We start from the raw sequence: 26,264 nt of genomic DNA on the forward strand, positions 1-26,264 counted from the left end.
TCCTTCTTCAAATCTACATCAATATATCAGCAATTCTGTGGGCTTATCACCTATCTAGAATGTTTGCACAGACAGTTCAACCTCTCCATTTTATTTGATTATTCATTTAATTTTAATCCTTTTTCGATTTTTCTGCTAAATAAGTGCATCGCCTCCCCATCCTCCCCTTCACTTTCAGCAGGGAAGGATACTCTGACCTCTCTGGCCAACTTGCCTTTCAGAATGCTTTATGCCCTCTTCTAACAATGAAAATTGCCCAAATTCTGCAACTTCTGTCTTCCACAGAAGTCCAGTGACTAGTCCCCTGCACAGAACTCTGTTGTGTATTTTTTGCCTGTCCAGGAATTCACCTCCAAGTTTTTCTTTTTTCTTCTGGTATAGCACAGAAATGTTTAAACTGGGTGTCAGGATGATAAATGTTGGGTGTTTAGGTATTTATAATTTAGAAGACTCAGAGTAATTAGTCTGATGGAGTGTACTTCAGGCACATGTACCATATTGCTGTCGTTATTTCTATTAAATAGTGTTGAGCAATCCCTCTGAGTGCTGTAATGACATAACAAGCCCAGCCGTCTGTGCCTATGCCTCAGGGTACCTGCAGGCTTCTCCACTGTACTGCAGGCACAGTGGTCATGGCTCATCCACCTTGAGAGCACTGTATGATTTTGCAGACTATACACCGGTGCTTTTGCGTAAGGGTCAATGCTTGGTGAATGCTGGTAGCAGCTGCTTAGCTCTTGTGTGAAATATGAAAACAGCTTTAGGTTGCACCTTGAGGAACACTGGTTCTGGAGGCCTGCTGTAAGGAGTTCTGCATCTTCTGCAGAGGAATTGGATTTATCTGTAGAAAGTGAGTGCTTCTTGTTATCAAGGAAGACCTGGGTGTTCCAGGACTTAACTGCAGTTGGAATAGTCTGATATGCTTACAGGGTACTTTCTTCTACTTACCGTCATCTAGGTGTGAGACTTCCATGAATAGATTAAATCTTACAAAAATGAGAATTTGAAGCCCTTAGGACCACTGCTTACCTGTGTTTTCTTGTGTACCTGTGGAGCCCACAAAGTTTTCACGTAATTTTCAGATGTGTGTTAACACATCTGAAGCACAGCCAGGACTTGACACTGTACTGACGCAGATGCAGCCTCAACACTCAGGGGCACTTACCCCTCTTGTCCTTCTGCCTGGTGGGCAGTGAGTTTGAGGTTAAGCTTGCCAGTACAAGAGAGGTAGGTGTGCAACTCCTGGAGGGATTCAAGCAAGGAGTGTCTGAGGTAATGAAGGGAGCTGAATACCCTACTGTAAGGAAATGCTAAGAGAGCTAGGACTGTTCAGCCAGGAGAAAAGATTCAGGGAGGGATCTTACCAATTTATGTAAGTACCCAAAGGGAAGGGGCAAAGAGGACAGAGCCAGGCTGTTTTCAGTGATGCCCGATGATAGGGCAAGAGGCAATGGGCAGAGGCTGAAACACAGGAGATTCTGAACATCAGGAAAAACTTTTCATTGTTAGGATGACTGAGCATTGGCACCAGTTGCTCAGGGCAGTTGTGGCATATCCCTTCTGAAGAGATACTAAAAAAATACCTACACGTGATCCTGTGCAGCTTGTTGTGGCCCTGCTTGAGATCCCTTCTGACCTCAACCAATTTGTGATTCTGCGTTGGAGCATCATCTTGCAGATAAGGATCAGCTGAGTCACCAGTTCACCCTGACCTTCAATCGTAAAATGTGGGGGAAATCCTATGTGATTTACATTTCATTGTGCTACGCTCTCTTAGCAGTGCTTATAGATGTACAAAGAATCATTTTGTAGGTAGTCCTGGCTGACTGTGACCAGCTACCTGAGGGGAAATCAGTGAAAATGTTAGTTTTGCAGTTCAGAAATCTTCCAGTGGCAGTATGGCAGCATGCTTTTCCCAGAGCAGCCACCTTTGCAGCTTAAGTCTGTCTGGGAAGCCAGCAAGATAGCTCGTTATCCTGAATTGTGGGCTGATGCAGGGCTGTCTTTCAGCTGATTCCTGTATAGCTACAGGACTGACACAGGCTGTAGCTTGAAGCAGTTGATTGTAGGATGAGGGGCCTCTGTGCCTGATCCAGTGTCAGTGCTTCTGGTAATGTCACATCATTATGCATCGTTATGTAGGGTAGTTGTGGATTTCGGGGTTTGACACATTACTATAAACTAAGTAGACACAGCAGGATTGAAAGCCTCCAACTTGGATTCACACATATTGGCAATGTTCTGACACCACATGTGAACTAGGTTCACGATGCTAACTGTGCATGTAAGCCCAGGTCAGTACCAAAGCATCCTGGTAAGTGATAAATGTGATCGTAAACTCAGTTGTTTCCACGGTACTCAAAAAGATGCTCTGTCTGCTGTCAGCAAATTCCTTTTACACAAGACAAATTATTTCTAGATAAAGTAGCAGAAGGAAAAATAGTCTCTTCTCCTACTCTCACAATACTTACCACTGGTAGAAGTGTGCTGCAAAGTCAGAAGATTATTTGCGAAGATGAATGTTAATTCTCAGTGTGTATATTCATGAAAGAAAGAAATGGATAAGACCTGTGATTCTCTACAAAGGTACTGTGCACCAAATATATGTAATCTAAAATACATGTAAATAACTTTTTAAATAACCAGTCTGTCCAGTCAAGATTGACGAGATTGGGAGTAAGGAAGAAGTACATGTACTGCCAGTCCGTAGCCCTGCCGTGCTCAGGCCAGGTACTGGAGTAGCAGAGCAACCAGCACCTGTCTGGGCTCTTTGCAGAGCTTTACTGTCTAAGCTGACAGGACTTTACTCTTTAGTGTGTGGATGCCTGCTAGAGTGCCTGGTGTCTTCCCTTGTGGGATTTCTGCGAATGGTAGGGCAGGATAGATGCTTGTATGCAGAGAGGTACCTGCTTCTAAAGCAAGTCCTACTCCCACATCCTTATTGCTTTCCTTAGGAACACCCCTCCTAGCTAGTGTTTGAAGATAAGCCTGTTCCCTATAGTTGAGTGATGTGATACATCACATCTCCAGTGTCCCATCCCCGGTACCTTTAAGCATCTGCTGTCTTGATGTCCACTGATGACTGTGATACGTGGGACAGTGAAGCGTGAGGGAGGCTGTGAAGCACACCTTAGCTCTATCTGCCTTGGCTGTGCTGCAGGTAGAAATGGAGATACTGGCATGGTCTTATGGTAAAACATCTCATGCAGTACAACTAGGGAGACATGGGACATTTGTCAGGCTGCACTGGAGTGGCTAACCTTAGCCCATCCATAGGTCTCTGTTTTAAAGACTGGTGCTCAGTGCTCCTATGGAAACTAGGCAGTGAAATCCTTGAGAAGGGCTGGACCTTAGCAAATGAGTATGTAGTTGTGCTTGGCTCTTTGCTGTTACTTTATAAAAATGTTACTTTCAATCTTATTTTCTAAAGATCGACTCCTGGGTTTATTTTCCTCTTGTCATAACACTGTGCAGTGTTGGGGTTTTGTTTGTTTGGTGTTGGATTTTGGTTGTCTTTGGAGCTCTCAACCTGTCGAATTTCTTTGCATCTTAACCTGTAAAATCAAATGATGGCAAGTTGTTCTCCACACTCTCCTGAGATTATTCCAGTAATGAGTCAGCTGTTTGGGGATATACTATTTTCTTTTCTTTCCTTGTGAAAACCAGTAAATGAAAGGAAGGCAAAACCAGTTTGAATGCTGAATTATCTTTTTCCCTGTCCTTTCTTAATAGTCTGCTTTAAGTGTACAAAAGCCTTTGCTTCCTACAAAGGTTTGTCTTTTGGTCTTACCCACACCCCCTGAGAATACTGTGTGTTTAAAAAAAAAGCCAACAAAACCAAAAAGAAGAAAGAACACATTCTCAGAAAAACAAACCCCAGAAAACAAAACAAACCAGCCCCTTTCCATGAAGGAATCTTGAAATATCTCAGGTTTGCAATTGTAAATGAATTATAAATGAAATTTACAATTTTGCAAATGTAAATGAATTGTAGATGGAAAATAAACCTTTCTGCTATTCTCCCTTTGGACTCAGTTGCCTTATGAATTAATCCCCTTTCACAGAGAGAGGGAAAATGATTCTCTGATGAAGTTTTCTTGAAGCAGAAAACCTCCATGAACAACTCACACTGCAAATTCTGAAATTTACTGCTTTGTCAGTTTCAGGCAGCCCTTTAAATCCATTATCAAGCAAGGTAGATTATTTTTGTGATTCTGTGTTGTGACATAAAAGTCACCTAGGAGTATTTCTTCTTTTTCTTAAGTTAATGGTATCTCTGTAACAAAGTATCTTGAGCTGCTTGCTCTTCCCAGTAATCTCTTTGTAGTTACAGTGTTATGAATTACATTTCAGAATGATGCTGGAAATGACACCAGGCTTTATTTCTGGATCAATTAATTAATCTGTATAATCATTTCTCAAACAAAATCATGATTCAGACTGACCTAGGCTTGGGTTTGGTTGGGTTTTTTCTTTTTTTCTTCACATGTACTTCGTAGTGCTTCTGATGCTGTAAATTACCAGAGAATGACAGCATGCTGCCAACTTTGCTGGTTTTTTGTGATCCACTTAAAATAATCATTACAGTTTGAATTATGCTGCATGATTCTTTCCTTAATGATAAGGCTTTAACTCAGGGCTTCGTGGATCATTATCTTACTTCGTGCAATAGCTCTTCTATTTGGAAAAGTGTCATACTGAAACTAAATTTTCAAGTAGGGAAAGTAGAAAGGCAGTAGTTGTTACTTTCATAGGTGATTCTGTTTCCCCTTCTAGGACATCACCCAGTTTATACAGTGAGATGGAAAAGAGACTTAAGGTAGCAATGCTATTAAGGAGGCAGATTTTAGTTTACATTGGACTGGAAATACTTGCCTAGGAGTAATAAGATTTTCATGTCTTAGCCAATATTGCCTAAATGTCTGAACTAAACTTCTCATTTAAATATCTTGGGAACATCTTGTTATGACTCCATAAAAAGTGACTATTAATAGAGTTCTTTTTCATTCTTTCTATCGCATACAATCAGGTACTTATGTTTTTTATGGCACCAGTCATTCATTTTTTTTCTGAAAAACCTTACTGGGAAATGTATTTTAATGTTCTCTTTTATTTGGTGTAAACATACTGGTATTTGGAAGTAATTTTGACTAATATTTTTGAATGTGTACATGAAAGGTCCTGTCTCTAAACTCCTCTAAACATCTGTCTAAGGGCACTGAAATTCAATAACTTATTTGCAGTACATCTAGTTTCTTTAGTTACTGGTTTCTCACACTGCAGCTTTTGGTGTGCTTGGACACCTGATTGTGTATGTTCATCATGCCATACTGTGGAGGTGAACAATCTGTTTAGAGAGATTGCAGGGTTCCTGGAGAGAGTTGTGACCTCTGCTAGTGAGCACTTATTAGCCCTTTGACCTGTTTTAGAAGCCCTGAGAGAATAGGGTGAATGAGTAAGCATGTGTGTAAATAAGTAGAACTGGCAGGATCAGAAGCTGAGACTTAACTTTTGATCCAGGGTGAGAGCATGACCACTTTCCTTCCTTCATCTGATGATGCATCCTGCTTTTCAACACAGGGATGCACGATACATAGCAGTGAGCAAGTTACCTTTCTTGAGTGGTTGAATCTGGGAGTTTGAACTGATTTGACCAAAGTAGAGAAGGGAATTAAAGTTCTTCTGTGTACTATATGACTAAGCTAAGCAGAAAGCTGTTTGAAGTAGAAGAGGTTATTTCCTCCTATAGTTGTACTTTGAAGCAGAGAAAATGTCCTTACGCTTTATGCCAGGCTTGCTCTGGTAGACTGCCTCCTCAGGTGAGCCCCTCTAGAGGGGCTATTGCCATACTGCAAAGCCTGGGAGGTAAGGAAGTGTAAGTACAGTGCCAAAATGAAATACAAAAGATAGTAATTAACAAAATGTCAATCACAAAAGTACTTATTAATAAATTCTTTAAATTTTCTTTGATTTTATTAAGGAGGAATAAATAAGTAGGAGATTAATGAGAACAACAGTAGGTACTTGTTGCTTCTGTTGTGTATAACAGTGGTATTGAGGAGTTACTTAGTTGTTATGGGTTTTTGGATCCTGACTGATAAATACTGAATAACCTTTTAAGACACAGAAAAGCTTATACTATAGGGACAGGATTGTATTACCACAGAGAGACTTCTGCTGAACTGAACAGCATCCTAACTATAATCAATGCATGTGCTCTGAGGGAACATGTCAGATCATTGTTAAGTTTCATGAAATAAACCTGCTGTCACCAGAGTGGCTTCAGCAAGTACAAAGCGGTACTTTGGAGAAACCAAGGATGTTCCAGATAGATTCTTGTTTATACACTGCTGTCTTTTTGGATGGTATGACCACAAGAGTATTTGTAATAATAGGGAATAGCTACATAGCACTGCAGATATTCAAAATGCTGCTCATCCACTAGCTAATCAGTCGCTCTGTCACCTCCATATAGTTAATAATTATTATCCCTGTGATTATAGGTGGGGGAGTGCAGACAAAGGCTGTTTCTAAGTTAGCAGATACTGTGAATGAGAGTGGGTCTGTAGGGCAAAACAGTAGGTGCAGAGAACCCAATGTCCATGGTCAAGGGTGGGTTTTTTTGTTTAAACCAGGTCTAATCTGATCCTAGGGACTAAATGCCTGTTTGTGGTTAGAATGCATGAGTTGTGGTCCTTAACTTCAGTATTTACTGGTTTTGTTCTAAGGAAATAAATGTTCTCGCTCAGGGATCCTTTGATAGCAGTGGGAAAGAGCACAGTCAGCAAAGGAGTTGAGGATGTTTAAGCTAGGGTCAGGAGAACACTTTGTGATAAACACTAGTGTATGTCTACCCACAGGGACACTCTGGCAAATGGTTTCCTTCGCTAGATCTACAGGTTAGTTGTTTAGCCTGGAGAAAAGGAGGCTCAGTGGGTCTCTACAGTTACCCAAAAGTGGGTTTAGCAAGGTGGGGATTAATCTCCCAAGTGACAGGACAAGAGGAAATGGCCTCAAGTTGTGCTGGAGGAGATTTAGATTGGGTATCAGGAAAAATTTCTTAATGGGAAGGGTTGTCAAGCATTAGAACAGGATGCTCAGGGAACTGGTCAAGTCAGCATCCTTGGAGGGTGCTTTGGAATGTGGTTTACGGGTGAACCTGGCAATGTTAGGCTAATGGTTGGACTTGATGGTCTTCAAGGTCTTTTCCAACTTAAATTATTCTATACTTCTGTGATTTTCAGAGCCGCTAATGGCGCTTCAACTGGAAAACAGATTTGTGTTTGCAATGCATCTCCAAATAGCATTCTATATACATGAAAAAAAATGTGGTCTTGGCAATTGGCTGCTAATCTGCATAGAAGTGGTGGAACTGGCATTTCACCTTGGGAGTTTTCCTTTCCCTATAACTGCTGAGAGGTAATGAAATATTAATTCTTTGAAGTAGGTTGATTTATGTTGAGAAACATCTTCTGATCAAGTCTGATTTTCATGAGGAACATGAGCTACTTACTCTTTTTCTGTGTTTCAGTGCCAGTAGTAATTAGTAATTAGTCCATTACCTGAAAATATTTGGATTAAGTTGTCCTCTTTATGGTCTTTTTTATTTTAAATTGTCTGAATCATTAATGACATTTCCCTCCCCCTGTGCTTTGCTTTCGACATTGGACCCTGCAGTAAGTTTAAATTGCAACATAACTAATTGATCAGAGAAGTGTTTATTCTTTTATTAGGCAGTGTCTTTGTTAACATCTAAATTACCAGGTTTTTTTGTTTGATTTGACTTTTTGCTTCAGTTAATGGTAACAGCTACTGTCAATTCGTACCAGTATTCTTCAACAGAAGCATCAGAAAAACAGATTTTAACAGATGCTTTAATATTAAAAATAGGGAATTGACAGTATTCAGGCTGTCTTTTTGTCAGGAAAAAAAAAAGATAACTATCCTCCTGCCTCTCTTTGCATGTGCAAGTATATTTCTGCAACCTTTAAAATAGTTTTGACCTATTGAGTTTACGTAGCTGCACAACAGTGCCATTAGAATGAGAGGTTTGATGCTGGCTTTCCTATGTATCAGCTTTATGTCTACAAAATTACTCCTTGTGGAACTTTTTCATGCCTTGAAGTGAGCTAGATGCCTTTAACTTGAGGTACAATTATGTTTTACACATTCCTCAGAAGACTTTTGGCTACCAATAGAAATGGAAAAGAAAACTTTAATTTAATAAAGGGACAAGAATGCTTCTGATCAGGTGGTTGATAGAGTATGTTTGAAGTCTTGGGGAAGTATGTCTCTGAAATTATCGTATACTAAATCGGAAAAATTAATCTTAGTCCATCAGTTGCATTTTTAAGGGAGCAACCCATAATGTTGTAGGAGTCAAATACTGCCTGATGATGTTACATGGTACTGAAAGCAAGAGCTTTGACCCTGTTTAGACTACAGTTCACCACCATGGACCTTGTACTGTGCTTGGTAAGAAGAAAAATCGTTGTTTCTTAAATAAAATAAAAATGAGAAAGCACAATATGTAAAGTGACTCATTAGGCAGTATTAAATCTGGATCTAGATAGTCTGCTAGCTGAATTTATTGGACATGGAAATAAAAAACATTAATGTCCAACTTCACAAATGAAGATAATTACAGGCTCTCTCTCATGGCTTTGGAGCAAACTAATAAATGTATAGATTTGCTTTTTGGAAAGCATATTTCACTGGAAAAATGATCAGTTCAAGCAAACAAATCGTAGTGTAATTATATGATGCAGTAAATTCTAACTGAAATTGCTGGTAAAATAAAAAGACACATCTGTTCACGTAGCATTATGTTAGCAATCCTTCCTTGCAAAAGTCAAGTCAGTATTTTTTGTTTAATAACACTCTGTTTTGTGGTTGTACAGTCTTAAACCATATGTACAATACTGCATATGAATCAACAGCCATGCATCAGCCGTGCATAAAGGAGCTGTCTCCTTGTCCTAGGAAGTTATGTTGGTGATGCAGTAGATGTTAGTAGTTGCAGTCTGAAACCCTGTGCTATAGGTGCCTTCCAATATAAAGTTTGTATACTGTTCTTCTACAGAAATAGAAATGGTTGCATTTAAGTCCTGATAATTCAGAAAATTCCTATGCAAGGGAAGAGAAGAATTTAAGATACTTAATTTAGGGTTTAGTATTTAGGGCTATAAAAATGTAGAATTTTTATTTCAAATTTCACCTGCCTTCCAAAGTTTTGCAAACACTAGATTGCCTGCAGTCATGTATTGTTTGAGAGAAAAAGTGTTGGTGTTATTGGAAGCTGATACACAGTATAATGTACAAATCACTGCATCTGCACTTATTTCATCCCAGGTTGTTGGCACAGCATCCATGTTTTACTGAAGATAGCCTAACACACCTTCTGGTGGAGGGTGTGGGGTCAAAAAGAAATGTGTGTGATCATGGAATGCCTGTAAGCAGAGTTTTGAATAAATCCAAATGTGACAGTATGTGGAGATGTAGTTTGAATGGAGCAGCTTCTCTGCACTGAGACTATTCTTTACACTGGTTTTTGTTTTAAAAATCATAAATATGCAAAGCAACAATGAAGGTAACATTTTAATAACTGATTTATATAACTGATGAAATGGATACCTCATGTAGAAAACTGGTATGTGGATCTTTTTTTCTAAGTTGCAGTAAAATCTAGCATGCAGATGAGATTTACAGGAAGGAAAAAAAAAACCAAGAAAAATAGTAGCAAAATTTGTGCTAATTGGTGCTTATTGGTTAGGTACCAGTAGCCTTTAAAAGTAATGCAGAAAAAGGTTATTAATAACTGTTCTGTTTGATTGTTTAGAATAAGTAAGTGCTTTCTTTTTGTAATAAGAGTTAACAACGGTAGTACAAACATATTCATAAGGAACTGTTTAGAGGACTGGTACATCACACACAACAGGTGTTACCATGCTGTGCTCAAATGTTCTCATTCAGGTAAATACATGTTTCACTTCTGTGTTGAGAAGGAGTGGGATCATGACCTGTACACCTAGTTGTGTGATGTAACGGAATACTTTCCCAAAGAATTGTTTCTCAAATAGAAGTTAAAAAGCAGGTTAATAATAACCTTGTAACAGCAGAGCTGCAGTAGAATAAAATCAGAGAATTAGCAAAAATTTAAGTCTCCTGCTGCTTTCCTTTGATACTTTAGTTTAAAAATGAAGTGGTTATTATAAAATTAGAGAGTTCACTCTTCAAATAAATTTTTCTTCGTTTGGTAATATGGTATAGGTGAAGTCACCTTTTGGGGCCGTGTTTAAGGGTATTTAATCTTCTCATTAGCTATTGAGTGCAGCAGAATTTACTGAAATAAAAAAGGTCTAACAAAGCAGTTTGATGAAACTTGACATTTGCACATTACTGAAGCTATCCATGCAGAAACTACTGTGGAGCATATGATGTGTGGTAGCTGATCACGCCATGGTAACTCTGTTCTTAGACTCTTTCTCCCATCTTAAGAAATTGTTTTAGGTACTTTGGTTATTAAGGGATAGGCAGAGAATTTTGGAAGGCATTTGATGCTCTTTATTCCTACTCCTTATTTTTCAAGAATACTTCTAAAATTATTTAAATGGATATGCAGTATACTTTATGTCTACTCTCCGTTTTTTACCCTCATTCATACTAATAAGGCCACAGTTTGCAGTAATCTGTTGGGACTACTTAAAGAGTAAGGATGGCAGAAAAAAATTCTTAGTAAGGATCACAGGGGAAAAAAAAAGGAGGGGAGGGGTATGATTAACCTTCCCTGAGGTCATTATCACTTAAAATTTCTTTTTCCATTCAGTAACTTAATTCCTTTCAAATACGACTGGTTTTTCTTTACTGCTGATGTCGGAGGAGTCAGTATAGAAGGAAGTAACGGTTGCAGTGTTGGGGAGGGGTCGTGGGTTGTTTGGGGTTTTTTTCCCTGCAAATACCCTGAACATACCTTTGGTCCTCTTAGTTGCAACAAGGTTTGCAATTATTTGTGGTTCTGGTAGTTGAAATTTAGTTATTGACCATAAGCTGCATAGTGTAGAAATCCGTATTTTTATGCAAATAGTGTGCGTTTCGTCTTGTTTCCTGCCGCAGACTTACATTGCAGAAACAATTTTGTAGTCACAACTCAGAAATTTCTCGTCTTGTGATTTTTCACAGTTTGGAAGTTTCTTGTTAAAGCGTAGGAAACCCTCTCTTAATTTTCTGACTTAACAAGCTTTTTTGTTGGGGAAAGAAAGTACTTGGCAGTTCGAAGTGAAGCTATACGATACCTGACAAAAGTGCTAGTTTCTGAAAACTTGTGCAGAAGCCTTTAAAATTTGTTTTTTCTTCATCTTTAGAAATGTAGAAAGCTGTTAAGATGGCATGAGGAAACTTGACCAACAAAATAGGTGATCTCAGATGACAATCAAAAAGGATTCATATTTATCTCAACAGAAACATTCATTTTAGATTTTGTGTCAGGGAATAACACAGCATCTGGGATGCACTGATCTGTTGTCTAAAACACGTTTCCACAGTTTTATTCTTCGTCAGCAATAGTGAAAAAGTAGTCTTTAACTGTATATTTTAGTAAACTAAATTGCTTTATCAGTTGATAAACCTAGAGTTTAGTAGATAACATTTTCCCAGAACGGCTACAAATTAAAGACCATCCCCAAAGACTTCAATTGTCGTTTCTGGGACTTGTTCCCATGTGGCAGAGATGAGAGGACCAGCATCCTTCCTCTGGCAGTAAATGTCAGAATGCTTACATGGTTTTGGAGATGATGTTAAAAGAAAAATTGAATGCAGCTTCTTCATGGCAAACACTTTTTAAGTGTTTTAAGTGTTTTAGGTAATTGGCAATTAGTGTGAGGCGTTGATTGTACTGGATGTGTACACGTGATTCAGCAGCCTGGGAGGGTGTGGTGGTTTTAACCTTCCGCTAATGCTCAAAGGCTTCCCGTGGTGGTTGGATCTGTAGGGTAATACTGTTGAAGCAGCTGGGCTTTTTCTTTCATTTTTTTAATGACAAATGAGACAGCTGGAGTCAGCAAAATGCCCCAAAACCTGACAACTGACCAGAGGAGAAAAGAAGGATAGTTCAGAACTCCCTGGCTATCACACTGTTTTCTGCTTCCCATTGTCTTGAAGACAAAAATGTTGCAAAGTGTGGACTAAGGGTTGGCTGCTGGTGCTGAGAGTGTCAGCCTTGTCCTTTTTCAGTCACCTCTCGCTCACCTGTCCAACAGCAGCCAAATGGCTCCATGTTGCTTGTACTTGAAGGCTGGAGAGGGACCTTAAAAGTCTCCAGAAATAAATTCTGCACCATGACCTTTATAGGGAACTGCCTTGTCAGTTTCTGGTCAGTGAGTGGAGGAAGGGCTCTTTCCTGGTACTCCCTCCCCAAGGGCTGAGCTGTGCCTGACTGGGGAGAGCTGGCTGGCAGCTCCCATCATCATGTCCTGGGCAGAGGTTGTTTCTGACACACACAGCTCTCCTCTTCTGGTTTGCACAGTGCAGAAGCCTGCAGGGTGAGGCTGGACAGCTGCTGGAGGTTTAGGAGAAGACATTGACCTGGTGGTCATTTTGCAAATTACGCAGAACAAAAACGAAAGCTGCATGGAGGGGTCTGTAGGTTAGAAATTGTGATGCTAGTGTAGGAAGATGGTGTTTATCTCAATACCTTTCCTTGTTTTGAAAAATGCTAGCATTTTCAGCATTTGTACTCTCCATAAAATCAACTTTTGTTACACAAGATTCAAGGCCTCTAGAGCAATAGGAATGTTATGCTGTGGGGATTTTTTTATAGATGTAAAAGTTGTGGGCTAATTTTTAGTCAAATAAGCTGTTGCTTGTAATTTCTTTCTGCCTTTCTCCTAAAACAAACCTGATAACAAAAAGAAAATTTTTAATATCTTCTGTTGCATTTCCCAGAGTTTTCATGATATATTTTCAGACAGTCCAATCCTATATGAAAAGGAATCAAAGACTACAGTTTATCAAACAAAAAGTCTTTTTAAAACATTGAGAAATTGATGGAATTTCACATCATGTTTCCTCCACACCTTCACAGACAGGGACTCCTTACATTTGCAGGCCTGTGTAAAATATGTGGGGGGTTTTTTTGTTCTGTTTTGTTTTTTATTGTTACTACAAGGGTATAAAAAGAATGATGCAAAAGTAGAAGTAAATACAGAGCTGCCAAATATAATCACCTTTCAACATCATGCCATTGTGGTTGTTGGAAGCAAATCCTTGTTTAGCTTTGGATAGTTACCTCTGTGGTTTGGGCTGACAACTGGATATGCCCTTGGTTGTTGTGTTGTGGGTTTTCTTAGGTGAACTGAAATTATAATTAAAAAAATTTATAAAGAATATTGACTTGTGTGGATAACATTTTAATAACCTAAAACATAAACTAAAAATTTGGGCTAGAATACTTCTCATTCAACTATTGTGCAAAGGAATGACGTGTTAAATAATGTTTACTTCCTGGAAGTAAAAGTTTCCTGTAGAAAGAAGAATAACGGCTAACAGAAACTTGTCCTTCACCCTGCCACTTTGTGCCTGTGTGAACTGCTGTTGTGTTACAGTTCTTTGCCCTGACAGTTAAATTTTTTCTACTTCGGTGTACTATGTAAGAACAGGAACAGATTCTTAGTGTTATCATGATCTTTCTCCATAGCTCTGAAAGGGGCTAGAAATATGTTCAATATAATCTTTTTGAAACCAGATGCAAGTACAACAAGTGAAAACCAGAATTACATTAATGTTCATAAAACAAAACCCTATCACCATAGAAAGCCTAATTACTAAGAATAGTGAGTGAATTTAGAACTTTATCTCAGATGAACCAGGATTTATAATGCAAATAATTTACTTAAATGCTAATGAACAGCATGTGGACTTTAATTAATTAAACAGAAAGCCACATCTAATTTCAGAAGAGGTCAGAGCAATGAATCAACTGTAGGAGAGAAAGGAGGTGGCCTTTCCTAAGTTACATATCCACGTCTGGGTGGTACACACTATTGGCTAGAGTAGCTGATGTTTGAGTTGTTACAACAGTACAACAGTAGTTATAACTCAGACCCCATCTGGTTCATGCATTTCTGGAGATTTCTTCTAATACTGTAAGAGTATCCAGTAAAAGGATATTTTTCTGAGACTCAGGAAGGCATGTTGCTTCTCCACAATTTTAACTGAGTTCTGATTGATGTTATCTTATGAGTTTTATTACCTTTATAAGGAAAAAGTAGTTACGTATTAATCCATGCATTCTTTGTTTATGTAAATAAAAATACAAAAAAATGTAAAAACTTTCAGTGTAGGTAACAATCTGGTGTAGAATCAAATTATATAATCAGGTCTAAATAAATATATAACTTCAGCAACAAGGTCAGTATAAGGAGGATCAGAAGTTTCTCTTTAAGAGATCAAGAGGTCCTGTAGCTGTCTGTTTTGGCATGTCAGAGATGTGATTGTAGACTCTTCCTTTGAGCTGCTGAAGTTGCTCAGCTGAGCAGGTCAGTGGCATGGGAACTGGGCCCTGTGTGGTCAGTCTGAAGGGGCACAAGCCATGGATGCTGTCTGTGCGACAGTGTGGTGCTCCAGAGTGCTGCCTCCTGACTTTCTCTGCTGGAGAAGCAGAACATTAAAATGTTACTCTGTTCAGCCATACCAACGCGATTCTTTAAGCAGTATGCGTGCTAGGACACTGTGCTGTTAAAAATGCAAATGCAGAAAGATGGCACCAGATGCTTCGACCGTAAAACCTGCCTGCTTGTCCCTGTTGTTACTGACCATGACAGTCCTTGTTATTACTGACCCAGTAGTAGTCTTCATCCCTCACTTTCCCTAAGCTTAAATTTTTTTCACCTTTTCATCTATTTTCATGAGCAAATGCAGTATCTGAAAAGAATGCTGCATTTCTATCATGTACTAAGCATGGAAATACCTGTATGATGTACTGTGTAAAGCTAGCAAGGATGTCCTCTCAGAATTTAGCTATTCAATTTTTTTTTTCTTAATAAAAAGCAGGGATTTTTTTGGGGGGGGGAGGGGTGGAGAATCTAATTATAATTTTTTAATTATAAAATTGTTCTTTGGTAATATTACCCTTGACCTGATTTCTTAAATTCAGAGTGCTAGTGTTGTATTTATGTCTTTAGAGAGTTCATCACTCTGTGTGTACGTATGCACATGAAAGTATGTGCATAGGTGGTATTTATATAAAAATAAACAACAACATGATTAAAACATGATTTGTTCAATCTTTACTTTATCAATATTATTCCAAACTTGCGAGATTTGTAATGTTTGAAATAAGACCTATGATAATATAGCAATTGTGCCACTCCTATCCATCTAATAAGCTGGCTTGCCCAGGTCCCCTCTCCTTGCAGGAGGAAAAAGTGTGCAAGGGGTCTACCTTAATTTTGGAGGAGCTGCTTAATTAATATATGGCTTCTTGCAATGCCTGTGAAGATGAAAAATGCAAGAGGACAGCAAAACCCCTCAAAAACTAGTGACTCTCCAGGGGAAGTAGCAGTTAAAAAGCACTCTCAAGCTCAGGATGATCTGCTATAAGCTGCAGGAAATGTGCCACAGTATCTGGAACTGTGCTTCCCTCTGGGTGGATTTATAATGGGCTCAGCCTTGGAGCCAGCCTGGATTTCACAGTGTATGTGCGCACCCCTGCCAGTGTGCGCCGAGAAACACACAAAGTTGTGAGCAACACTGTGAATGTAGGAACAAGGGGAACACAAACCCAACACTTGAGCCTCTCACAGTATTTGAGGGAAGAAAATAAAAATGGAGTACTGTGTTTTTACTGTATAGCTGCTGTGCCAGAGCTTCTTATCATGGTCTGTCAGCCCTGCTGGGCTCTGTGTGTGCCTTTGGGGGTGAAGAGATGAGGGAACGCTGCCTGTAGTAAGGGATTGGGTCTTTTGGGGACGGTGTCTCTAATGGTTGCTTAATCGGCTCTGCATCTGGAAGGAGGCTGGCAAGAGGAACAGCCTTGGGCTCTGCAGCCCTACATGTCCACAGAGTGAAGGCCTGCCGGGAGGAGCTTTGCCTTGAAGGGGAAGGCAAAAGTTCTTTCCAGGACTACTCACAACTGCTGATTTGAAAGGAGTGTCTGCTCTGGACTTGCCTTTGTGCTCCCCAGTTCACCTCCTTTTTTGCTCTCCCAGCAGCCCAATCTGCTGAAGCTGCCTGCTCTATTCTATTTTCTGTTAGGAGGTTTCTTTGTTCCTTATAAAATGCCTGAGCTCCCCCCGCCCCACCCTCCTTCCAGTTTAAGGCTATGATCGGCTGTAATGACATTGAGGCCCTAAATGGAGTGACTGGGTTGGTGGTGTGTGGGAGTGGAATGGATGCTCATTCATTGAGAGGGCCTGAAACCAGGTGGATGTGAGTTTCAGTTACCACCATCTCTTCAGTCTCTGGGGGAGGAAGAGGAGTGTGGAGGCATGAGAGAAAGGGGTTAAATACTAGAGAAAAATACTTACTGTAAGACTTTAGCTGTACCATTGAGTATTGCCTTTATGGTGCTCTCAAGATGTGTTCCCCTAGGAAACCAGAAAGATACACAATGTGTAACACAGTTGTAAGGTGTATTATTAAAAAAAATTAATTACCCCAGCTGATTCCTTACTGCAGGCAGCTCAGGGCTCTGCTTGAAAGACCCTGCATTTTGTTTGTATTTGTTAGTGTGTAGTTAGACTAAAGCAAAAATTATTCCATCATTTTAGCACTGGGGGTATATTTGAGGCTTGAAAGAAACCTCTGTCTCACGTCTGGTGCTACCTGTCTATGGACCAAGGAAGCTATCTGACAGGTATATGCATACCAATATTTCATACGAAGTTCCTTTATGTTTGTAGTGTAAGTTTGATAATTATACTGGTAAGCTGACTCTTGTCTAATTACATGTTTGGGAACAGCTGTCATGTTATCTTCTTAGTACAGAGGTCATAGAGAGCTCTGAAACATGAATAGCAAAAAAGCACAAGCAGAAGAGAGCAAGGGAACAGCTTGAATGCCTTCCTCAGGAGTACACAACCTGACACAAAAAGACCTCAAATAGCTTTGTGGGAAAACTATTAATTCTCTTCATGTGTGAGAAGAACCAGCATGATTTGCTTTTCTTTATTTTTAAATCATCTCAATCAATATGAAAATGGTCTTTCTTTGGTATGAATGAAGGACATATAAAAAGGTTGAAAAGCAAAGGGGTTTTGTGTTTATTCATTAGGATTTTTCCCCTGAAAGGAGTGCTTCATGGTATCTAGACTAAAGCTCAGAATTGGAGTGATTATCATTCTTGGAAGCAGTGGCCAGCCATTTTTGAGGAAAAATGTACCAAAACGCTACAAAGCAGTTGCTGTTCTTAGTCTTTAATTTCAGATAATAATATTTACCATCAGAAATGTTACTTGACATAAATATTTGATCATAACAAATGTGCTATTATTCATATGACTTGTTTTCAGTAAATTCATATTTTTACTAGTTTTGGTGTAGCAAAGCAATTAACTTGTAAGCATGTTCACATTCTAATAAAGAAAATGCTGTACTGTATACTTTCAGCTCCTGGATAGAGCCTTTTTATGTATGAGTGGTAGGTTTTCAAAATAGAGTTCTCAAACATAGAATAGAGTAAATGTTATTGAAAAAAAAACTTTGGAAAAGGTGTTCTCATGTTTTTGCAGTTAGTTGTTGTTAACATATTGTTAAAAATGAACAAATTACGTAATATACTGATTAGTATTGGTGTTTCAGATGGATGCAAATGCACATCCAGTATACTCTGAGTACTACAGTACTTCTTGAAAACAGAGTAGAAAATAGCTCACAGAATTCCTAACTATACCTTATGAAAGCAGAACATGCAAAGTATAAGGCTTTGTGTGCAAGGTAAATACAGCTGTTGTTTTGTTGATATGTTCTTGTGCGTGATAATTATGTTTGATGATGAACATGTCAGAGAAATATTCATCTTTTGCTGTTTTCAGTAGGGTATCAGAATGTTAGCCCATGACATGGGGGAAACACAGATGGCCAAACAAACTCTGTTGCTGTATCTTAGACATGAAGACCACTTTTTTCTGAAGACATAGGGTTTAAAGTAGTAAAGGTCTCTTATTCCCTTCCATGATAAAAATAAAGGAACACTATTGCAATTTTGAATGCTACCGGTAATTATCCTTGCTTTTGATTGATCACAGTGGCTTATACTGTCCGTGAAATGGTGTCTCTCAGAGTTGTTAGGAATATGAGTTATGTATATCTGTTCATAATCCCTCTGAGTGACAGAAGGTGAAAGAAACTTGAAAGACTTAATCATTAGGTAAGTACATTTTATGTATCTTCCTTAATAAAAATGTAGAGCTAACTCAAGCCTTATCTTGCAGTGCAGGGAAACAGGTCTCATACTGCAGTTCCTGGAGAATCCCCCTGGAGACGTGCACGACATGTAGGGTTGTATGGCCTGTCTCAGCCCCCCATCATTTTCAGTCCAGCTTAGTTGCAGAGTTGAAGAGCTGTAGGTGGAATATGAAGGAACCATAAAAGATTTAAGCCCTAAACCCAGTCTTTATCCAAATAGTAGTTAAGGTAGTTTTCACAGAAAATCAGGTGGTGGTCAGTGTATTATTACCATTTTCTTTTAATAAATAGCTTACAGAAAACATACGTGTCGATTTGTAGACGGTTGTGTACTATACTGATCTCAAAGATAATAAACGATCCATTCTGACATGCATGTGCTTTGGAATCTACTTGAGTCTGCTTTCCAACGCCCTCATATAAACATTCATTTGAAATTAATCGTGTGCCAGATTTTGCCTTCCCTCTGTGCAAGGAAGGTAAGAGTTCGTATGATACCTTCTTTTATGAATGCTGATGTTTGCTTCTGGTTTTGTTTATAACATTTCCATGGAAAAAACAGCAGCCAACAGACTGATTTTAAACAGTTTCTTGTTCTGTTGAGTTTTGAGTAGCATCACGAAAATATTTTTGAGGGTGAAATTTGATTTGTGGCACTTTTTCTGCACAGATGAATTCTTTAGGCAGAATTTGTCGAAATTGCTCCAAATGGTATAAAATGGAAAATTAAGCAGAGTGGAAAGAGTTGTTTCTCTTTAGGAATTCCCTGGTTTATCAGAGGGATCCTTTCAAGAGAAAGGAGGAGAAGGTCACACAAGGTGGGATCCTGTCCTGCTTTGAACCCATTTATAAAGCTGTGAGAATTCTTGAGGAATTACTTATGCTCTGTGAAAGCAGTCAGTTTATCTCTTCTCAGTTTTTTGCCTCTGAGTTACATGTAAACCATAATAAGATACTTATAAAATGGTGAGGATTAGCTGTTCATAGCTATAAAAGGTAAGGAGGAGGTTCTGTGTTGTTGGGTGGGGGCTTAGGGAGTGGTCGTATTTTTTTTTTTGTTGATTTGTCTGGTTGTTTTGATTTGGCGGGGCTTGCTGGTTTGGATTTCTTTGGTTGGTTGGTTGGGTTTGGGGTTTTTTTTCTGAATTGAAGGTGTAGAGAAGAGGGTGCTGACTTTCAGTAATGAGCAGTGCCTAGCTGCATAATGGTTTTGCAGTGTAGTTTTGATTATCTGGCACAAAGCGGTATTTGATTAACTGCATTTCTTGTAAAGGAGTTTGAAGTTCTGGTTTATGAAAAAGCTTGCATTAATTTAACAAGCTACAGAATATCCCCTGAATTTTATGTTTTAATTCTATCCTCCATTTCCTTCCATTTTTTGTCAGTAATTCAGTATCTGTCTTAGGCTTTATTGTAGTACTCACTTGAACTGTTTTAATTGCATCACTTGCACAAATAGGGATGAGTATTAGTTTTGTTTCTCTTAAGTTTTGTGGCTGCACTAGAATGACAAGCAAAATCATAACTTTACTGTCTTCTCAAACACAACCAGATTAAATTTGTAAGACGATTTTTCTACTGTAAAAACCACTCAGACTAGCTGTCCACATAAGAGCAGGTATTCTTTCCCTTTTTAAAGGAAGATGGTTAATACAATTTTTATAATGTAGGTAAGGAAATGATGGAACAACTTTAGTAATATTTGTAATGGATAACATTTGCTGAGTTTTTCATAAATATTTAAGATGTTCAAGATTATTTTTGAAACAAATTGCTCTACATGAATGTAGGTGTTTCATGTTCCTTATTTGAGGTAATTATCTACTTCATAAAATTCTATCCGTCCTTTCTTGGAAGAAAACTTTTCTCGTCTTGCCAGGCTCTTTTTTGTTGTTACATTAGTAATTCATGAAATAATATTGTGTAGAATATTGACAGCCATCTTAATGAAATGTTTATAAATTACTAAAATGATACAGAGGAGAATTTAGTGAACGGTGAAATGATTATATGCTTACTTTTTTTTTTAAAGCAAGTGGAATATGCAGATGTGGTTTGTAAGCAAAACAAGTGAGAAGATTATGTAGTGATTTTAAATTAAAGATATTCTATCAGAGGAGCAAACACTTGGCAATAGAAGAGTATGTACCCCTCTCCCATTTTTTCCTGAGCGGTTCTTACTTAAACCTGTGCATTGTTAAATCCCAAAAAGCCATTGCTGGGGTTCTCACCAAACTTGGCTTTTTGTAGTTATTCCATTCAGTTTTTAACATAACTGCAAAACATGGTGCTATTGATGTAGGAACAGACTTCAGGACACCTTAGCTCTCTTTCTGGCTTTTTTTGCTTGAAATTTGAGATGCTTTCCTGTTTCGTAGGCTTTTCTGTAACACTAAATGAAATGCCATTGAAATGTTTCCTAACATTAAGCAACTCTTGTGAGGTTTAATCTATTAATGTCAATTAAGGAGTTAGATAATCACACGAGGAAGGTACAATGGTACTACTGTTCATTTTATGAAAAATACAGGTATGCCTACTGTATTTATTATCAAGACTGGTAATTCCTGACAGGAATTCTGTTCATGTCTCTGGATGAGTTGTCACTTAAATTCTTTGGTGTTTCTATGACCAAGATGGTCAGTTTCAGTTATTAACTTATAACTTATATATAAGTTATTAACTTATATAGTAGTGTAAATTGGTTGGAGATGTAGGTTGGTACTTACATATCTTTCAAGAGGTATGATACAGTGATACAATGTCATGGACAGAACACTTTTTCAGCAATAGAGAAAAAAGTTCTATAGAGCACTAGCAGACTTCATTTAGGAAGGAATGCCTGAGCAATAGCTGTACCAGCTTGAAGCAGGACAACTCCGTTGTGGCAACTGTTGACCAAGATGATGGTCAAGGCTGCTGTAGAGGTAAGGATCTCTTCCTAAGATGTCGAGTTGAGAACACAGTCTGCCTAGGTGCATGACCACGTAACATGGACTGAGCTGTTTGTGTGGGAGCCTCCTTGTTTCACTGGCCTTGCTGTCTTCTTTTGATGGAGAGGAGATATTCTGGTTCTGCTCCAGAACTTACCCAGATATATGTTACAGGGTGAGCTGGGCAGCTTCATCTCCACCTCAGGGAGTTTTGCTGCAGTCTTACCAGCCGAATATCCATCCCAACAGTAGCCTTCAACTGTGAGCCTGAAAGCTGCTGTTCTAAGTGGTTCTTTGCTTCAGCTCCCGGGATGATCTCATGCATTCCATAATATGTTTCTACTGATTTTGTCACCTACAAAGCCAAGCTGGTCCAAGGCCTGAATTCTGCACAGTTTTATGTTTTCATTTAGCCATACTTGGTTTCGGCAGAAATGGGATCCTGCTGCATTCCACTGCTGGAACAGCAACAGACTAAACCATATTTTTTGTTTTCTCTATCACTGAATTAGTAGTAGCATAGAGGACATAAAACTCTCTTCCAAGTGAAATGTAACTTTAATATTTGAAAGAAAGTATTTTTCTTCTCATACCTCTCTATTACTCTTTCAGCACTTACTCCTCCTAGGAGTTACTCTGCTATTTACTATCTGATAAGGTTGATTGCTCCACTTTTCTGTAAATCTATGAGGCAGTGTACAACCGACTGCTTTGTCTGAGTAATGTTTGATGAAACTGTGGTTGTAATATGGTTCTGCTCATCTGTGTAGGATGTTGATTCTACTCTGACCCATGAAGCTTCACTTTCCAGGTACTTCTAGGCTTCTTTCTGCATCCAAGCTCCAAGATGAAAGCCAGTTTTCTGCAAATCTACACACTGTTGGTTGACAGTTCCTAGTAAATATGTGTGTGTACAGTGAGTAACAGGGCAGTGGATTTCAGTGGCTTTCTCCTTTGTCCTTACATATGATGAATATCCTCTTCTATCTAATTTAAACAGAAAATTTCAAGCAATAAAATAGCGGGTTTTTCTTGCATTTTCATAGGTCAAACTTGGGAAAAAAAACACTATCAGGTGTAGCTTAGCAGTGTTTCACAGTGTTTAACAGATGCCAGTTTGAATTTTGCTTAGAGAATGGTATGTTTATTGTTTTAGTTAAAAAACAGTCTCATATTTGATCTGAAGATAGTATATTTGAGATTTTTTTAAGGTCGCAATGCAGAGAATTGCAAAAACAAGTACAGGTATGCGTAGCACAACCACATGAAGGAAAGGCTTGTCAATTCTAGACTGACATTGTCTTACTTTTAAGTCAGTCTCCTGTATCTTCTTTGTCAGTCACCTCGAGTTCTGTAACTACTCTGCTAGTAGCTGCATTGTCACCTATTTAAAATTAACCTTGTTTAAAGTTTTTCCATAAGTTTCACAGACCAAAGAATGTTGCATTTCAACATTCTGTAGCTTGATTTTTGCAGCAAATGCACCAGGAGAAATAGCAACAATACAACAAATTGTACATGTTATGTATGTAAGTGGTGCAAGTGCCTGTATAAGGATCTACTCTGTGTTTAAGCAACCTGACTTCTTTCCTGATTCTGTTTTTGGATATCATACTGCTAGAAGTACTTTCAGGTCTCTGGTTGTAAAATTCTTGATGATACAGTAATACTTGTTGCTATTAACATTTCAAGGAAAAAAAGAGAAGAAGTTTCCAGAAATTTTCAGTTTTTAAGATGCTAAGCTCTTAAAAATTTGGTAATTCTCTATGCCGTGCTTGAATGGGAGTTCATCACTTTTACAGACACTTCTTTATTATTTTTAGAAGACAGTTAATCTCTTTTTATTCATTTGTTAGGTTGATTTTTATCTGGGAAAAAGTTTTAAAAGTCAGATGATCAATCAAGTTATGTGCTTGAATCAGGAGTGTGGGGTTTTTTTCAGTTACAATATTCAATTCTTTCCTAAGTACTAGGCAAAGAATTGTATTAGGATTGGAAGGGTGTGAGGGGAGGTTGAAAGTCATGTTTTTTAAAAGATGAGGGAGTGTGGTGATGGTATTCTGGTTATGATGGAGACTCAGGTACATTGTGTGGCCTCAGCAGTCTTCTGACAGATGAGAAGATACTACTCATCTGGCTTCAGAGAACTGACTTGACTAATCTAAATGTACAGTGGTAGCCAGCAGAAAATTGGCCTCAGTATGGTTTTATCCCCCATTGGTCCATTTAGTTGATCCACTACACTGCTGTTTCACCTTTGCTCTCACCTTGTATCAGCTAGATGTATTTGTAGGATGATGGTGGTGGAAGCAGTCGCTAGCAAAGCCCGTATGGCATTCATATCCTCTCAGAAGAACATGTAGATTTTTTTTCTTACGTTATTTCAGGTTTTCTTCTTTCCACCAGGTGAAACAGGCCCACTCAGTCTTGTTCAGGCTGTTACCGAGGGTTGGTTTTGTTTATTATGGTAAATAGGTAAAATTTTAGGAACTTATTGCCAAAATGTATTTCTTAACTTGTTCTGTAAGGAATGAATGAGGCAGTAGAAGGCACAAGTTGGTATCAGTCAATGTCTTGATCTCTAAGGAGGTGATCTAGCAGCACTTCATTACCTAAATGGAGCCTATAAGAAAGCTGGAAAGGGACTTCTACAAGGGCATGTAGTGCTTGGACAAGGAAAAATGGCTTTAAAGTGAAAGAGGGTAGGTTTAGATTAGATATTGGAAGGAATTCTTTACATGTGAAGGTGGTGAGGCACTAGCACAGGCTGCCCGGAGAAGTTGCTGATGCCTCATCCCTTGCAGTACTCAAGGCCAGGTTAGATGGAGCTCTGAGCAAACTGGTCTAGTGGAAGATGTCCCTGCTTACGGCAAGAGGGGGTGTTGTCACTGGATGGTCTCTAAGGTCCCTTCTAACCCAAAGCATCCTGATTCTGTAGTCTGTAACATCATGTTTGATTTTCTGGGAATGTGTAAGGAAAACCTGCATTAGAAGTTCATTATATGTGTGCAGGAAATGGGAGTGAAAGTTTCAAAATTATGCTCTTGGTAAGGGCAGAAGTTTTTAGGGCTTAGATTTTGCAGTGTGTGCTATCTCAGAAATAGTTAAGGGTTACTCCTATAAACTGCACTGCTGTGAAATACACTTTTCTGAGAAGACACCTAAAACATTATATAAGAGGCCTGTAAGGCTGCCATTGTCCTGGCCATGAGGCATGAAAGCTTTACAGAAATGACTGAAATAAAGCCCGGACTGAAAGTCTGAAAAACAGAGCACTGAGCAATGCGTTTTGTTTTCTGCAGGGCTGAGTAGCTGGGTGAACACAGGGTTTATGTAGCTGTGCAGATTCAACTCCTCCTCACAAGCAAACACAGGGATAATATAGATTAGATCTTGTAGTCACCGATGAGCTTGCTGAATTGGAGTAAAGTGCTGTGTGTTGTAACCTTTGTGAAGTTTCCAACACAGATCTTAACTTCAAGTTGACAAACAGTCATATTTCATCAATAAACTACTTTTAGTACAAAGCATATAAAGACATGAAAAAAATTTAATGGAAGGAATGACTGCTCATTAATAAATATGAGCCAAATTTTAATTAACAGTGATTTCACGTAGTTCTGAGATTGAAGTTTAATGGGGTCTGATTGTAACAATACTAGCTTAAAACAAAAAACCACAACCCAACTGCACCCCCTCAAACAAACAAGCAAAAAACCAAACCAACAAACACAACAAAGCAAGAAACCCCAAACAAGCCAACACCCCTGCAAAAAAAAAAAACAAAAAAACAAAACACAGATATATCTGTTGCTTGTAATACCAATAGATTACTGTAATATCCTGAGCGTTAGCCTAGGAAAATTTTTTTCTTACTCTCAGAATTTTCGTGATGAAATGTCTCATAGTAGTTACATGAAGTTAGAGTTTTGAATAATTACATCTTTAGGAACAGAAGATTTTCAAATATGCAGTCATATATAATATGTATATTTTGGAGTTCCGTTTTGCTTATTAGTTTAGTTGTTAAAACACAAATTTTAATTCAGTTGTTCTTCAGTTGCTACCAATGCTGCTGTTTGACCCGGAACTGGTCCTTGTAGTTCCCTTCCAAGCACCACTTGACACTGTTCAGCCCTGCAGTAAGCAAGCTGTCAGCATTGTGCAAAAAAAGTCATGTTTGTGTCCAGTGGGTAAAGCATATCCTTCTTATTTGTCTTGCAGGCACAGGAGAGAGTGGCAAAAGCACATTTATCAAGCAGATGAGAATCATTCATGGATCAGGTTACTCTGATGAAGACAAAAGGGGCTTTACAAAACTGGTGTACCAGAATATATTTACAGCAATGCAGGCCATGATCAAGGCCATGGATACCCTCAAAATCCCATACAAGTGTGAAAATAACAAGGTGAGATTTTTGTTTATTTCTGTAGCTGAAGCTTTTCCTCTTTTTATTTTGGGAAATATACTGAAGGTCTCAAAAAAAATTGCACATCACAGAAGTGATACTAAAAGCTCAGAAGAAAAGGGTGTTTCCTGTCCTGCATTTAGTTCTCTGCCATTCTTTCTACTTCTACCACACAAATGTGCTGCTTTTAAACAAGAGACTTCTCTTAAGATGCCTGAGGGGGATCGTCACAGAACAGAGGTTTAATGGCAGGCTGCCACTTGACTTCAGTAACCCTTGTCTTTCACTGTGAGGCCATGTTCTGATTAGAGCACAGTTAAACCATTCTTGTGATGTGTAGCAAAACTTTACTGCATAAGGGTTGCTATTACATTACAAGTGGAAAAAATTCAAATTATTAGAAAAATAGGTGGGGATACCTGTGTGTGAACAGATTGTTAAATTAAAATTTTCTACACCGTAAAGACCTTAAAACAGTCAGATTCTTCTGAGACTGATGCTGTTACTGCAGTTAAAAAGGACA

At 38.6% G+C, this 26,264-nt stretch overlaps 1 protein-coding gene across 1 annotated transcript in view; it reads left to right on the plus strand.

Moving 5' to 3' along the window:
* The window catches only part of LOC116437535 (guanine nucleotide-binding protein G(q) subunit alpha-like), a 118,946-nt gene that overhangs the window by 14,046 nt on the left and 78,636 nt on the right, over positions 1-26,264 (plus strand). Inside the window, exon 2 of the mRNA XM_032095256.1 lies at positions 25,557-25,741. Within this exon, the coding sequence (XP_031951147.1) occupies positions 25,557-25,741 (185 nt within the window). The remainder of the gene's footprint in view (positions 1-25,556; positions 25,742-26,264) is intronic.

The sequence above is a fragment of the Corvus moneduloides genome, chromosome Z (genome assembly GCF_009650955.1).
Source record: "Corvus moneduloides isolate bCorMon1 chromosome Z, bCorMon1.pri, whole genome shotgun sequence".
Lineage (NCBI taxonomy): Eukaryota > Metazoa > Chordata > Aves > Passeriformes > Corvidae > Corvus > Corvus moneduloides.